Source organism: Vicugna pacos, chromosome 9 (assembly GCF_048564905.1).
Source record: "Vicugna pacos chromosome 9, VicPac4, whole genome shotgun sequence".
Lineage (NCBI taxonomy): Eukaryota > Metazoa > Chordata > Mammalia > Artiodactyla > Camelidae > Vicugna > Vicugna pacos.
The window spans coordinates 7210426-7226490 of NC_132995.1; the positions used below are offsets into that span (position 1 = coordinate 7210426).

At 35.8% G+C, this 16065-nt stretch overlaps 1 protein-coding gene across 1 annotated transcript; it reads left to right on the forward strand.

Moving 5' to 3' along the window:
- Window positions 1-8684: 8684 nt before the first annotated feature.
- LOC140697991 (vomeronasal type-1 receptor 40-like) lies at window positions 8685-9674 on the forward strand. The gene has a single exon (XM_072966390.1). The coding sequence runs from the start codon at window positions 8685-8687 to the stop codon at window positions 9672-9674; it is 990 nt and encodes a 329-aa protein (XP_072822491.1).
- Window positions 9675-16065: the final 6391 nt, after the last annotated feature.

A 16065-nucleotide genomic window follows, 5' to 3' on the forward strand; every position in this document is an offset into this window, starting at 1 on the left:
CTTTTCTCAAGGAACTTTCAATAGATGATCTGATACTCACAACTTCCTTTAGCAAATTTCTAAAATAACTTGTACTAGGCAAAAATGGCATTGAACACTGAATTGGGACTAGCATAATTGAGATGGCCTGTGTCAGGGAGAGAAAATTTCCCCCTCTACCCCTCTTGAATTCTTGTTCCTGGGCTCATAATAAAATAACTACAGCACAGTAAAAGGAGAAATAAATTATTTTGTATGCACAGAGGTGACATAGAAATGGAAACTAAGAATTGAAAACTAGACAGCTTTTATAGTTTTTAGACAAAATAAAAAGAAATTTGTGAAGATTTGACAGGACAGAGAACGTGAAGTTCTAGGTGCTTCATTAGTGAAGTACTTAAACAGATTTTGGACTTGGAGAAGTAAATTCAGTAAGACACAAGGTTTGTTTCTACAGGTCTTAACCCCCAATTTCCTATCTCTGGTGTTAGGAGGGTCCCTTCACCTCTAGATGCAGGGATTCACCTCACATGAGAGCGGTTTCTTGCTTTCAGAAGGACAGAGGAAAGTCAGAGTTTCCTTCTTGCATTGGCTGCTGCACAAGCAATTCAAAATAATTTTTATGCCGTTGTGGTGTGTTTTCTGGCTTCTGTGCTGGGCCCTGATAGTGGTAAATTAAGAATACATGGAGAGGCTCGGGTATAGCTGAAATGGTAGAGCACAGTTTTAACATGCTTGAGGCTGTGGGTTCAATTACCAGTATCCTCATTAAAAAGAAGAACTAGTAATAAATAAACAAATAAACATAATGACCTCCACCCCAAAGAAACATACATGCAGATTTTAAGTCTTAGAATCAAGAAGAGAACATGAGTATATAATTAATAATTTTCACATCGATTACTTACTTAAGTTATAATAGTGTTTAAAGAAAATGCATTATAAATATATCATTAAAACTGCTTTATCTGAGAGGATATGGTCCATATATACACAATGGAATTCTACTTAGCCTCAAAAAAAGAATGAAATCATGCCATTTGCAGCAACATGGATAGGCCTAGAGATTGTCATATGAAGTGAAATACGCCAGAAAGAGAAAGAAAATACCATATCACTTAGATGTGGAACTAAAAAAAAGGATACAGATGAGCTTATTTACAAAACAGAAACAGATTCACAGACATAGAGAACAATCTGATGGTTACCAAGAGGGAAGATGGGGGTTAGAGGAATAAAGTGGAAGTCTGGGATAAGGAGATACAAACTACTATATATAAAATAGACAACAAGGTCCTACTGTAGAGCACAGGGGACTGTATTCAATATCTTGTAACAAGCTAGAATAGAAGAGACTCTGACACAGACTGTATGTGTATATGACCGAGTCACTATGCTGTTCACCAGAAACTAACACAACATTGTAAATCAACTATACATCTTTTAAATAGTATATTTTCTGCTGGTTTGCTCTTTTTAATATGTGCCTACTAGAAAATTACATTTGAGATTTGGTTAAATTTGGATTAAATGACACTACTCTAAGTAAATTCATGTATTTATTCAACTTATATATATATTGCATGCCTGACGTATTCCAAGCAGTACTTTAGGGGCTGGGCATGCATTGGTGATGGACTCAGGCAAAATATAATTACTAAGGAGACTATACAGAAAATGTGTACTCTAGGAAAAGTGCAGTTGGTGGAGCTATAAAAAATCAGGGCAGGCTAGGAGCACTGGAAGGGCTGGGGGTTGCAGCCTCATGTGCAGTAAAATGCAGCTGTGAATCTTTCAACATCTGCAGAAGTTTACCCATAATGACAACCTTACCCATGCTACGCTGGTGTGTTAGTCATTTTAGATGTATGCTGTTATGATTATTTAATTGAATGTGTCCCTTCATTATCCATGGAAGCTTTAAAATTAAAAATTGTTTTAAAATGGAAAAAATGAGAGCTCACAATAGCAGGACACATTTCTTATCTCCCATGCTGCATTTGTTTTAACTCCATGTCATTTTCACGACTGTCTGTACAGCAAAATTTTCCATCATTTTCATCCTGTGCTACTTGGAGATCTCAGTTCCGTTAATTCATTTTCAATTAAAGACCTTAGTGAAAAACCCCTCCACCATATGAAAGAGATTTTGCCTTTTGCAGCAACATTGATGCACTTGGAGTGCCTTATGCTAAGTGAAATAAGTCTGACAGAGCATGTCAAATACTGGATGTTATCACTTATAAGGGAAATCTAAAATGTACAGCAAAGAAGTGAATATAACAAAAGAAAAAAACCAGACTCCCAGATACACAGAACAAGCTAGTGGTTACTAGTGGGGAGAGGGAAGGGGTGAGGGGCATGATCAGGGTGGGGAATTAAGAGGTACACACTATTATGTATAAAATAAGGTACAAGGATACATTGTACAACCCAGGAATACAGTCAGTATTTTATAAGAACTATAAATGCAGTATAACCTTTAAGTTTGTGAATCACTATATTGTACACCTGTAACATATAATATTGTACATCAAATAAGCTTCTAAATAAATAAATAGATGTCACAGAAAATCATTAGAAGTAGACCTCAGTGATATGATGCGAGTGATATGCATTTTGAATCTTGGCATAAATTTTTTCGCATTTGCCGATGGATTCTACTTGGCCCAGATAAAAGGTTCTTCGGCTTAGTCTGCTGTTCAAGACTTCAGTTTCCCTCTGTCTTCCAGCTTCCCTGGTGCAGCAGAGTGCTAACACCAAACGGATGGCTTTTCCTTTGCAGAAGGTTCATGTTCTCCAAGGACTTTTAAAATGTGTACCTGATTCTTAACTAAATTTTCATAAAGTTTAAAGACTTACATAGGAAAGGGTGTGTGTTTTCCTTGCTACTTCACCCAGGGTGTGGCTTGGGGGGTGGTTCCATTGAACTTCAACTTACAAAATTATCTTCTATTATTTGATGATTGTCTTTCTGCCCCCCTGACCCATTTCATTCTGTTGGCATTTTTACTCTGATTTAGTACATGTGTGGTACCTCCTGGCTGGCTCTCCACACCCCTCCAGTGACCTGTTCCCCATTGTGATTTTCATCACTTTGATCAACATGAGTTGAAATATTTTTCCCTTGATTTTCAAAACAAAATCAGTTTTAAGCAAATGGCATCCTCTCCTTCAAACTATATACTGAAGTTCTTGAACGTATTTTATAATATAACACATATGCAAAAAATCACATCATTGCATAAATTTTACCAGTGGACAAACCCATAGAACCAGCATCCAGAAGAAGAAACAGACTTTTATGACTAAGTAGCATATATACACATCACATCTTTATCCATTCATCCATCTATGGGCACTTAAATTGTTAAGCATCCCATTACTCTCCAGCAGTCACTTCTAAATTCTCATTACAGATGGCAGTAAATATGTCCATGCATACACATTTTCTCCTTTGTTAGCCTATTCTAGGTAAAATCATTCATTGAAGGAGTGTTAATTTATTCAAAGCTATTGCATTTTAGAATACTTTCCAAAAGCACTCTTAGAATTTCTCAAGAGCGAAGCCTGAGATGATCCAACCCCTTTCATCATCACTAGAAGAAAGTATGAACACTCAAATATTTTCCATTTGAACAGGTAATCGCCACTCAATCAACTTCAACATTTTAAATTAAGAGTGAGGTGTACCAAGTTTTATATTCATAGATAAATAATTTTTTTTTCCTATTTGAGGGTGCATGAAGGCTATGGGTGAAAAACCAATGATTTGTGAATTAAGAGGGTTCAGTTTCATTGTACCCAATTCTTCTTTTTGGACACCTCAGCCTAAAGCAGGGGAAATGGTTTTCCCAAACTCACATAGACATTTAGATATAAAGTCAACTGCAAACATCTACAAAATTCTCTGTTTCTCATCATACCAGGGCATAAAAATGTAATACTGCTTAATCTTTCCCAGCTTACAGTTCCCAATTTCTTTCATAACTTCCATTTCAATCACTGTTAAGTAGGAATTTAGTTTTAGGCAACTGGTTAATCTGTCAACTGACAAAATGTGTTCATTAAATGAAAACATATATAGTGAACAAGCAACACAGAATGGAAAATCGTAACCCAAAGTGATCAGTCCTCTTGAGTGTGTTGGTAGAGGGGGTTTTAGCTCAGTGGTAGAGCACATGCTTAGCATGCACAAGGTCCTGGGTTCAATTCCCAGTACCTCCACTAAAAATAAGAATAATAATAATCTTAAGCAAATTAAACTCTCTTCTGAGTCATCTTCCATCAAAAAGATTTAGAACCATTTAATGACACCTCTGATGATTTTTTAAAAATTAATATCAAAGATTCAAGTGGCTTGTTTTCTACAGGAGTTAAGTCTTGTGTTAGCCATCCTTATTTTTTCCATAATAAGAAATCAAAAGTAGGTTAACTTAGACTTGTTTAGCAATTACTGTTTCAGTATTTTATATTATGTGGAAATGATCTAGACTTTCAATGAGTTTCCAGCATTTAATTTCACTCTGAAAAACTCTAAGGGTATAAATTACAAAAGGGATTTAAGAGAATATTTAAGTTGACATACCTTCTTAGAAATTATTATTAAATACTTACCTAAAAACTCTTCTCAATTACATCTATTTAATTCATTTTTCTCAACAATCATAATAAGATTGCCCATGAAAACCTCATGAGACAATAAAGCAGGTAGTCATGATTGCAATTTTTTTTGTTGCCAACAAGCTTTACAACTCCTTTGAGCTCCTTTCAATGCTAAACCCAGGTACAATAAAAGATGTTTTTCTACATTATATGTAATGCTGATAACTCTGAAGACACGTCTATGTTAATTAAACCAACAAGCTTAATATTAGCTTTCATTTACTAATATTTTCCTCTATCAAATGAACTTGAAAAATATTTGAGTTAGTTTTATTATATTTTTCAGAATTTTTCTATAAGATCTTCTTTGCTTAAGCGAATTAAATACAGCTCTTTTGCAAAATAATTTGGGTAATACTATCTGAAGTAGAAAAATACCATATATATAAAACATACATTCCCAGGCAAACAGACACAGGCAGAGCTCCCATAGTTTTTATTTGAAAACTTTAGTCATGAATTAGGTACAATATGAAAGTCACTGATTTATAAATAACTGTTGGGATAAGTCACATTAACTCATGTAGATGGCTGAAGCCTTTAATATTTGTGGACAAAACTTTTCATCTATATTTACCCTTGACAAGCAATTTTCAGGAGGCAATTTGGGGAAGAAAAATCTTGAGCAGTTTGTGTTTAAAAAGGTCTCTTCCCCTTTTTTTCCTTTTCCTTTCAGGTTTTGCCCATTGAGTGAAATGTCTCAGAGGATGTGGGACTCTGTAATACATTTGAAAGACAGGATGAGATTTATAACCCTAAGAGACAGAGAAAGAAAAATGTAAGTTTTAGCTAGGAGTTTTAGAGTATATTTGTCTATAATCATAAACCTCAGGGTAACTATTTTGTGTATTTTTTTCATGAACTATAGGATAATTAAGTATAGGACATTTCATTAAGTATCAGACAATTTTGCTCCAATAACCTGCTGCTTTATAGTATCTGTAAGCATTTTGAGAGGAATCAGTACAGTTTGGGTACTGGTGAAGATAGATTGGCCTCCACGTTCTTCTAGAGTTGTACTTCTGGTTTTGGAGGATTTTGCAAGACAAAGACAGTTGTTGTGTGTTAGTCCTTGAATTTTGGCCTTCAACTGATTTATTTCATTGTTTGGGGGTTGGCTAAGAAGAATTTATATTGGACTTTTTTACATCTTATTTCTTTTTTTCCCTTTCTCAGCTACATAAGGAATTCCATTACAAGAGCTGTTTTTTCCTTTCAATTTGATCCTCCCATAAGTACCAATATGGCAGCTGGGTATGTTGGGAAAAAAATCTTCATATTTACTATAGCCAGTTTAAATGATTCATCATCTGGCCTTGGATGAATAGGATCTTATATTAATTTCAAACTGTGACTCAAACTTACGAAGCTTTCTGTGGCTTAACTACACATGCTAGAGGCATCTCACAAAATCCCGAAGGGTGACTCTGGATGTTAGTGTAAGAAAGTTAAAGAAAAACACAAGCCCTAAAAGAGGAAGCACAAGGGAGGTGGAAAAGTGCGCGTGCTCCCTGCAGATTGGCTCTGAGGTCAGAGTTTATCATGTCCTGTGGGAAATCCATCAGCGTAGTGAAAAATAACTTTGATCACTTTTCTTAATTCTAAAGTTTACTTTATAATGCAGTTCAGCTGGGGGAAAGGACATCCTCAGATGGTGATTTGCATCCTCATCAACAAACCTGAGAGGTTTCCCAGGAGAATCATTTTGCATCTGGGAGGGTGATTTGTTGCTCCTCAGATGTTGTGCATCAGAATAATCCCCAATAAACAAGGTCATGCAGACAGTGCGTGACAAGGTGACCCATTGGGAGCAGAAGCCCTGCCACCCTGTCCCTGATATACAGCCTTTGCAGGTCAGGCACAGTCTTTCCAAGATGCCTCACTTTGCTGGGGAAGCCCAGGGCTTTCCTGAAGGTTGGGAGACACTCAGCCTTGAGAAGAGAGGGAGGTACGGAGACCTTTTCAATATTCCTAGCCCTCATCCTGAGTTTCCTTACACAGACTTCCTTTTTGTTGAAATTTAACTTTCAATTAATTTTTGGTATGATAAAAATATATTTTATCTTCTTTGTTAAATTATCACCCTTCTTCTCTTTTCTTCCATGTATGTTACTTTCATTTTCTTCAATCTTTCCTCATTTCTTTTATTCACTAGTATCTCTTACAGCTCCCCGGTACTGTTTCATTGTCTCTGTTTCGCATCAAATTAAAACCCTCTCACACTTAACCTCATTCATTGCGTCTTAACTTTTCAGTTTATTATTAACAACTCTATGAAAATGTAATACATTCCACGTGTTGGTTAATATCACCCCCATTTATATTTTTACTTTTGTGTCTTTTCCTTATTCTCTACAGTAAGTTGATAATTATTTACATGTGATAAAATCTGCCTCAGTTCACTTCATTTTTTCCCCAATCATCAGTTTGTCTCAATTTATTTTTCTATTTTTCATTTCCTTTTTATAGGTAACAGCATTTATTATCCTACTTTTATAGCTAACACCATTTACCTCAAATTATCATACATCATTTTCAATTAATATGTTTTAATTACATAGAAACATTGTTTTCTCTTACAGGTTAAACATTTTTGAAATCATCTATTAACTCCTAGATTTAATAGATTTTTATGCTGTATTAATAGCACCACTAATTTGCCTTTGAGAACTATTTTTATGCTGGCATATAGAAATCCAAAAATTTTTTTTCCTGTCTTTGCTGTCAGTAACCTTAAAAATCACTCTTAGATATTCCAATAATTTAGTCGATGATTTTATTGGTTTCCTTCTTAAAACTTACATAACTTGCCATTAATTTTAAAAAGTCTTCCTTTTTCCAACTATTATAAATTTCTCTTTCTTTCTTTACAGTAAAGCCCATGAAATCTGAAAATATGAGAAACAGAAGTGGTGAGTGCAGATAGTTTTACTCAGAGCCCATCAAACATGTAAAAGTTTCACTAGGTAACCTGAAATATGGTTCTCCACATTGCAGATATTTTTGTCAGAGTAAGGTCATTCCTTTCTATTGCCAATAACTGAAGATTTCTATCATAAATATATGTTGAATATGTTGAATGTTAGCACAGGATCTTATGTACACATGGAAGTGACCATGTATTTTTGGTCCTTTAGTCTGCTAGTGTGGGTAATTATGCAGATGAAGTTTCAACTGTTAAACTTGTGTTTTATGTCTGGGGTACACCTTTGGTCCAATGCCTGATCGTCTTATGTTTGTGAATATAATCTTGCAGTTATTCTGTATAGATCTTTTAAAATCTGGCTTATGAAATGGGGTTGTCATTGTCTTTCTCATACTTTCTTTTGTTACTATTTGCCACCAAAGTTAGGCTAAGCTTATAATGTGACGGCTGGAATATTCTCCACTTTTCTTTCGCAGTGGTTCAGAGATATTATATGTATCTGATGTATTTGGAATACTTCAACATTGACGCCGTCTTTGAGATAACTTTTGGAACCCTTTCTCCCACTTTTCAATGTCATCATGAGGAAACTTGCACATTTGTGTGTTTCTATGATTTCAATATTTTTGGGGGGAGGTAAGTTAAGTCCTCTAGAGTTTTGTCCATAAATCTTCTAAACGTCCGAATCTATTGGCATAGATGATCAGCATACCATGTTATTTTTCTAATATTTGTAACAACTCCACTGCTGGCCCTTCAATGTTTACGATTTTGGTGCCATTTGTGACTTCCTATGGGGAAGTGTTACAGTCTCACATAGGCTTGTTAATTATATTATTCCTTTGAAGGAACTGACTTTTGAACTTCTTTTTCTTTGCCATCTGAAGGTTTGCGATCTACAAATTTCTGCTTTTACTTGTATCCATTCCACTGATCTTTAAAGAAATAATCTGCTCTTCCTTTTACGGTGTTGCCATTTTCTTTTTTCCTCCCATTTCAAATAGCAAGTGGAATTCTTCCTTCCTTAGAAAACTAATTCAGTATCTAAGGGTCTCACAAATTCCCAGAATCTAGTGTCAACTTCACAATATAACATATAAAAGTCAGCTTAGTAATGTTTTCCAGTGATGTGATTTGGAGGATTCTCTTCCTATTTCAAATTTGTATTGGGTTCATGGGTAACTCACTGCTCTTCATGTTATATATGTTTATATTCTTGAATCAAGATCAGCCAACAAAACCAATAGATTTGATATGTGTTCATGTGACTTTGTTAAATGTCTTGGCCATCGTATTCAGGTTGCTACCACATCTCGTGTCATCCTTTGGAGTAAGACATTTTCTGGATGATGTTAGTTGTAAGGCAATTTTGTTCACATACAGAGTTACCTGGGGTCTTTCCATCTGTATGACCAGTCTCCTCAGTGCCTTCCAAGCCGTCATCATCAGTCCCAGGAATTCTAAATGGGTGTGGCTTAAATCTAAAATCTCCACAAGCATTTACCCCTCCTTCCTTTCCTTCTGGATCCTCAACGTACTCATCTATGTTCACCTCATCAAATCTGTAAAAGCCTATCACAATTTTACACTTGTCGATTCTGACTATGTTACACATTACTGCCAAACGAAGCAGTTTGAACACCACCATTTAATTGCATATACAACTACCATAATAATTCGAGACTTCCTTTTTGTGGTCCTCATGATGTGGTCTAGTGTCTATACAGTGAACCTCCTCTACAAACACCACCAGAGATCCCAGCATCTTCACAGCCCGAGCCTCGCTTCCCAGTCATCTCCTGAAATCAAAGCCACCCACACGATTCTTCTGCTGATAAGTTGCTTTATTTTCTATTATTTCTCAGACAACTTTGTTGCTTACTTTTTGTTTCATACACCTGAGAAAAATTTACGACTGGAGAGAATGACTGCGATGATTTCATCCTGCTACCCAACCATCTGCCCTTTTGTGCTGATGAGAAATAATAAGATTGTTTCCAAATGGACTTCTTCCCTTTTGAAGATGAGAATTATCTTTTCTTGGGACACATTCAATAGACGATGTTATCCACAACTTCCTATGGCAACAGAGGAATCTCTATAATGTTTTATAGGAGAAAAAAATGCTGTGTGGCTATGGAACACTGACATGGAGCTAGCAGGAACTGAGAGGGGCTATAAAATAAAAATACATACAGATATGAAGTTCTACAATGCAAAACAGTACATAAATATGAAATTAATAATTTTCATATTGACTTCTTGTTTAAGTACAATATTTGGACTAAATAAAATAGAAATCTATGATTAAAATGAACTTTATCTGCTTGGGTTTTGCTCTCTTTAAAATGTGGGTTTGGGAAGTTTCAAATTACATTAGGACTTGAATTAGATTTCTGTGAAACTGCACTGCTCTATGGAAAGTTATGTATCTATTCAACAAATATATATTGCATGCTTTACATATTCCAGGCACTATTTAGGGGCAGGGCAAACATGCATGAACAAGAAAAATAAACCATAATTGCTTAGAAGATTGTATAAATATTTAGGAGGGTTGGTAAAGCTCAGTGGAGGAGGGCATGCTTAGCATGCATAAGGACTCAAGTTCAGTCCCCAGTACCTCTATTTAAAAAATAATACACTGTTTTTAAAAATAAAAAACAAAATATGTAGAAGGAAAAATATAAATGAATATAACAGAGCTATAAAAATAAAGTTGGTTAAGAGGAATGGGAATGTTGGGAGTTTAATGCCATATGCACAGTAAAATGCAGATGTGTGCTTGCAACATCTGCATAAACCCATCTGTAATATCGTCCCACTCATGCTATGCTCAAGTTATTTGTTGTTTTAGATCTACTCCCTACATAACAATTTCAATTAAATGTGTCTCTTCATTTTCCATAATTCTTCATTAAAATTAGCAAGACAGTTTTCCCATCTTCTGGGCTGCATTTGCTTTATTTTTTTATTCCAATTGTATTGAGATGTCATTGACATACAGCACTGTATACGTCTAAGGTGGACAGCATGATGGTTTGACTTACATACATCATGAGATGATTACCACAGTCACTTTAGTGAACATCCTTCATGTCATATGGATATATCATTGAAGAAGTAGAAAAGAAATTTTTTCTTTCTGGTGAGAACTCTTAGCATTTACTTTTGTAGCAACTTTAATATATAACATATATATGACCACATGTACATAACAGTCACAGTTATATTGATCATGTTGTTACATCCCACATACTTAATCTTATAACTGGAAGTTTGTACTTTTGCCAGCTTTCATCCAGTTGTCCCTATAACCCACCTGTGCCTCTGGTAACCACAAATCAGATCTCTTTTTCTATGAGTTTGTTTGTTTTTGAAGTACAATTGACTTACAAACACTATGTTAGTTCCTGTTCCCTAAAAGAGTGACTCAATACTTGGATACATTTCAAAATGATCACCACCATCTGTCTAGTTATCATCTGTCATCAATAAAGATATTACATCATTATTGACCGTATTCCTCACACTGTATGTTTCATACTCATGATGAATTTATTTCACATTGCAAATTTTTATCTCTTAATGTCCCTCACCTGCTTCTCTCCTCCCTTCACCCCTCTCCCCTCTGGCAAGCACCTATTTGTTCTCTGTATCTATGACTTTGTTTCTCTTTGATTATGTTTATTTGTTTTCTTTTTTAGATTCCACCCAGAAATGAAAGTATACAAATTTTGTCTTTCTCTGAAGTTATTTCACTTAGCATAATACACTCTTGATCCATCCATGTGGTCACAAAGGCCAAAATTTCATTCTCTTTGATGACTGAATAATATTCCACTGTATATATCACACCTTCATGATCCATTCGTGTATTGCAGGACACACAGGTTACTTCCACATTTGGCTATAGTAAGTAGTCCTGCAATGGACGTAGATGTTCTATTCTTTCCTAATTAGTGTTTCTTTTCCGTTTGAATAAATACCCAGGAGTCGAATTGCTGGATTGTATGTTAGGTACAGCAATGGAGATATAGGAGATATAAACAGCATAACTTTATTAAAATTTAGAGGTTGGAATCCTGGCAAAGGATTTGGTAAATCTACTAATGTAATAGAAGAAAAGAGCAGAAATCAATCGATAGGAAAGAGGCATCATTTCAGATCATTGGGAATGGGAGAACTTTGTAAGAAATGATGATGGTTTTCCTTATAGCAAAAGAAGAGAATTGGGACACTAACTTCTCTTATCAACAAATATTCATTCAGGCATCTTGAGTATAAAAGGCAACATTTAAAAAGCCTTTTCTAAATAAAAGGTAGATTATCTGTTTTTTTTCACATTTTTAGTATACAGGTTTTTCTTTTTTTTAACATTTTTTATTGATTTATAATCATTTTACAATGTTGTGTCAAATTCCAGTGTTTAGCACAATTTTTCAGTCATTCATGGACATATACACACTCATTGTCACATTTTTTTCTCTCTGAGTTATCATAACATTTTGTGTATATTTCCCTGTGCTATGCAGTGTAATCTTGTTTATCTATTCTACAATTTTAAAATCCCAGTCTATCCCTTCACACCCTCCACCCCCCTGGTAACCACAAGTCTGTATTCTCTGTCTGTGAGTCTATTTCTGTCCTGTATTTATGCTTTGTTTTTGTTTGTTTGTTTGTTTTTGTTTTGTTTTTTAGATTCCACATATGAGCGATCTCATATGGTATTTTTTTTCTCTTTCTGGCTTACTTCACTTAGAATGACATTCTCCAGGAGCATCCATGTTGCTGCAAATGGCATTATGTTGTCGGTTTTTATGGCTGAGTAGAATTCCATTGTATAAATATACCACATCTTCTTTATCCAGTCACCTGTTGATGGACATTTAGGCTGTTTCCATGTTTTGGCTATTGTAAATAGTGCTGCTATGAACGGGGTTCAGGTGTCATTCTGAAGTAGATTTCCTTCTGGATACAAGCCCAGGAGTGGGATTCCTGGGTCATATGGTAAGTCTATTCCTAGTGTTTTGAGGAATCTCCACACTGTTTTCCATAGTGGCTGCACCAAACTGCATTCCCACCAGCAGTGTAGGAGAGTTCCCCTTTCTCTAGCTTACAAAATAAGAGCACCTACCTGCAGAGAAATAGCATGGAAAGATATTCCTGGAACTATTAGATACAGTGGGGAAAAAAGAAAACCAGCTAAAAATCGCAGGAGTGGTGGAAGAGTTAAAAACAAAATGTACATTATTAGGGTATCTTGCAACTCTTTCACATGAGTTTTGTCCATGTCTGCTGATGTGCTTTGTTAGGATGGGACAATATTGTCACAGTGTTGGCGGAGTTGACTCTGCTATTTGGGGGTCCTCAGTCACTGGTCATCCTTCCTCCACTGAATCTTCACAATCTCATCCCACCCCCTGTCCCGCAACAGCATCCAGAAAGGGAAGGTCAGCATCTTGATGCGGCTCCTGTTCCCCAGGCAAACCAGCCTCGTGCGTAGTTCGTGTCTATGAATTGGGGCTGGACATATGGTTTCCTGTCCCATTTCAGGGTAGAGGGACACTGCTATCTCCCAAGCATTGGTTCTCCATGCCACCCTCCCCTGGTCCTGCTTCCATTCTGGAAAATGTCTTATCATTCAGATTGTAAGAATCTTTTTGTGTTTCTCAGTCCAATATGAGGAGAAGCAATGCATATGCCTCATTCACCATCGCTGTGTGGATGGAATGAGGTCTAGCCCAAGTAGACACCCAAGGAATAGGGATTCTGTGATAAAGGAATGCCACCATGTCCTCCCTTTCTCTTCAAGATTAAAATCTTTTCTCATGTGTAATCTTCTCCCATTTGAAAAAGATTTTTACCTAGCCTCTAGCATGCTGAAACCTTCACAGACATGTTGTACAGAAACTATACTTCAATGAAAACAAAACCAAAACTAAAAAACCTTAATAGGCAAAGCCAGGATAAAGTCAGGCAGTTGTAAATGGCTGGGATATGACTTGCCATTTCAGACAACTTGGGTGGAATTGAGGGCATTATGCTTTGTGATATAAGTCAGAGAGTGAAAGACAAACTGTATGATGTCACTTGGATGTGGAATCAGAAATAGCCTAAGTCCTAGAAACAGAGTGCAGAAAGGTGGGAGTCAGGGGCTGGGCACTGGGGGAAAACGGGAAGATTTTGGTCAAGGGATGCAAGGTGCCATTTCTAAAATGAACAATTTCTGGGAATCTAATCAACAGTATGGTTACTATAGTTAACAACACTGCATTGTATACTTGAGAGTTATTGACAGTGTAGATCTGGAATGTTCTCATCACACACACAGACACACACACACAGAACAGGTAGTTATCTGAGGTGATCGAAATGTTAACTAACTTTATTTGTTAGTAGAAGAAAAGAAATCATAAAGGCTAGAGCAGAAATAAATAGAGACTAAAAAAACAGTAGAAAAAATCAATCAAACTAAAAGCTGGTCCTTTGAAAAGATAAAGAAAGTTGATAAGCCTTTAGTGAGACTCATCAAGAAAAAAAGGGAGAGGGCCCAAATTAACAAAATCAGAAATGAAAAAGGAAAAGTTACAACTGACACCACAGAAATACAAGGAATCATAAGAGGATACTCTGAGCAAATCTACGACAACACAGAAGAAATGGACAATTTCTTAGAAAGGTACAATCTGCCAAGACTAAACCAGGAAGAAATAGACAATATGAATAGACCAATTACCAGTACTGAAGTGAATCAGTAATTAAAAACCTCCCAACAAACAAAAGTCCAAGAACAGGTGGCTTCAAAGGTCATTTAGAGAAGAATTAACACCTACCTTTCTGAAGCTATTCCAAAAAATTGCTGAGGAAGGAACACTTCCAAACTCATTCTATGAGACCATAATCACCCTGATACCAAAAGGACACAAATAAAGAGAAATATAGGCCAATAACACTTATGAATATAGATGCAAATATCCTCAACTAAATACTAGCAAATTGACTCTAACAATGCGTTGAAAGGATCATACATCATGATCAAGTCGGATTCATCCCAGGGATGCAGGGGTTTTTCAATATATGTATATCAATCAACGTGATACAGCACATTAACAAATTGAAGAATAAAAGCCATATGATACCCTCAATAGATGCAGGAAAGGCTTTTGATAAAATTCAACACCCGTTTATGATCAAAACTCTCCAGAGAGTGGGCATAGATGGAACATACTTCAACATAATAAAGGTTATATATGACAAACCTACAGCTAACATCATACTTAATTGGAAAAACTGAAAGCATTCCGCCTAAGATCAGGAACAAGACAAGGATACCCACTCTCACGACTTTTATTCAACATAGTTTTGGAAGTCTTACCATAGCAATCAGAAAAGGAAAAGAAATAAAAGGAATCCAAATTGGAAAGAAAGAAGTAAAACTGTCACTGTTTGCAGGTGACATGATACTATACATAGAAAACCCTGAAGAAGCGACCAGAAAACTACTAGAACTCATCAATGAATATGGTAAAGTTGCAGGATAGAAAATTAACATACAGAAATCAGTTGCATTTCTATACACTAACAATGACATAGCAGAAAGGGAAATTAAGGAAATGATACCATTTACCATCATGCCAAAAAGAATAAAATACTTGGGAATAAGCCTATCCAAGGATGCAAAAGACCTGTATGCAGAAAACTATAAGACACTGATGAAGGAAACTGAAGATGACATAAACAAATGGAAAGATAGACCATGTTCCTGGATTGGAAGAATCAATACTGTTAAAATGGCCAAAATGACCAAGGCAATTTACAGATTCAATGCAATCTGTATCAAGTTAACAATGACATTTGTGCAGAGCTGGAACAAAAAATGTTAAAATTTGTATGGAAACACAAAAGACCTTGAATAACCACAACAACCTTGAAAAAGAAGAATGAAGCTAGGGGAATTATGCTCCCTGACTTCAGACTATACTACAAAGCTACAGTAATCAAAACAGTATGGTACTGGCACCAAAACAGACACATGATCAAAGGAACAGGATAGAAAGTCCACAAATAAACCCTCGCACGTGTGGTCAGTCAATCTATGACAAAGCAGGCAAGAATATACAATGGAGAAAAGACAGCCTCTTCAATAACTGGTGCTGGGAAAACTGGACAGCTACTTGTAAATGACTGAGATCAGAATATTCCCTAACAGTATGTACAAAAATTAACTCAAAATGGATTAAAGACCTAAATGTAAGGCCAAATACTATAAAACTCCAAGAGGAAAACATAGGCAGAATGCTCACGGACATACATTACAGCAATATATTTTTTGAACCAGCTCCTGGAGTATTGGAATTAAGAGCAAAGATAAACAAATGGGAAGATATACAAATGGGATCTAATTAAACTTAATAGCTTTTGCACAGCTAAGCATACCATCAACAAAACAAAAAGACACCTTACAGAATGGGAGAAAATATTTGCAAATAGTG

What these genes read in the sequence shown, in the direction of transcription:
- LOC140697991 (XM_072966390.1), top strand. Translation starts at nt 8,685, where the DNA reads ATGTTTTCCAGTGATGTGATTTGGAGGATTCTCTTCCTATTTCAAATT.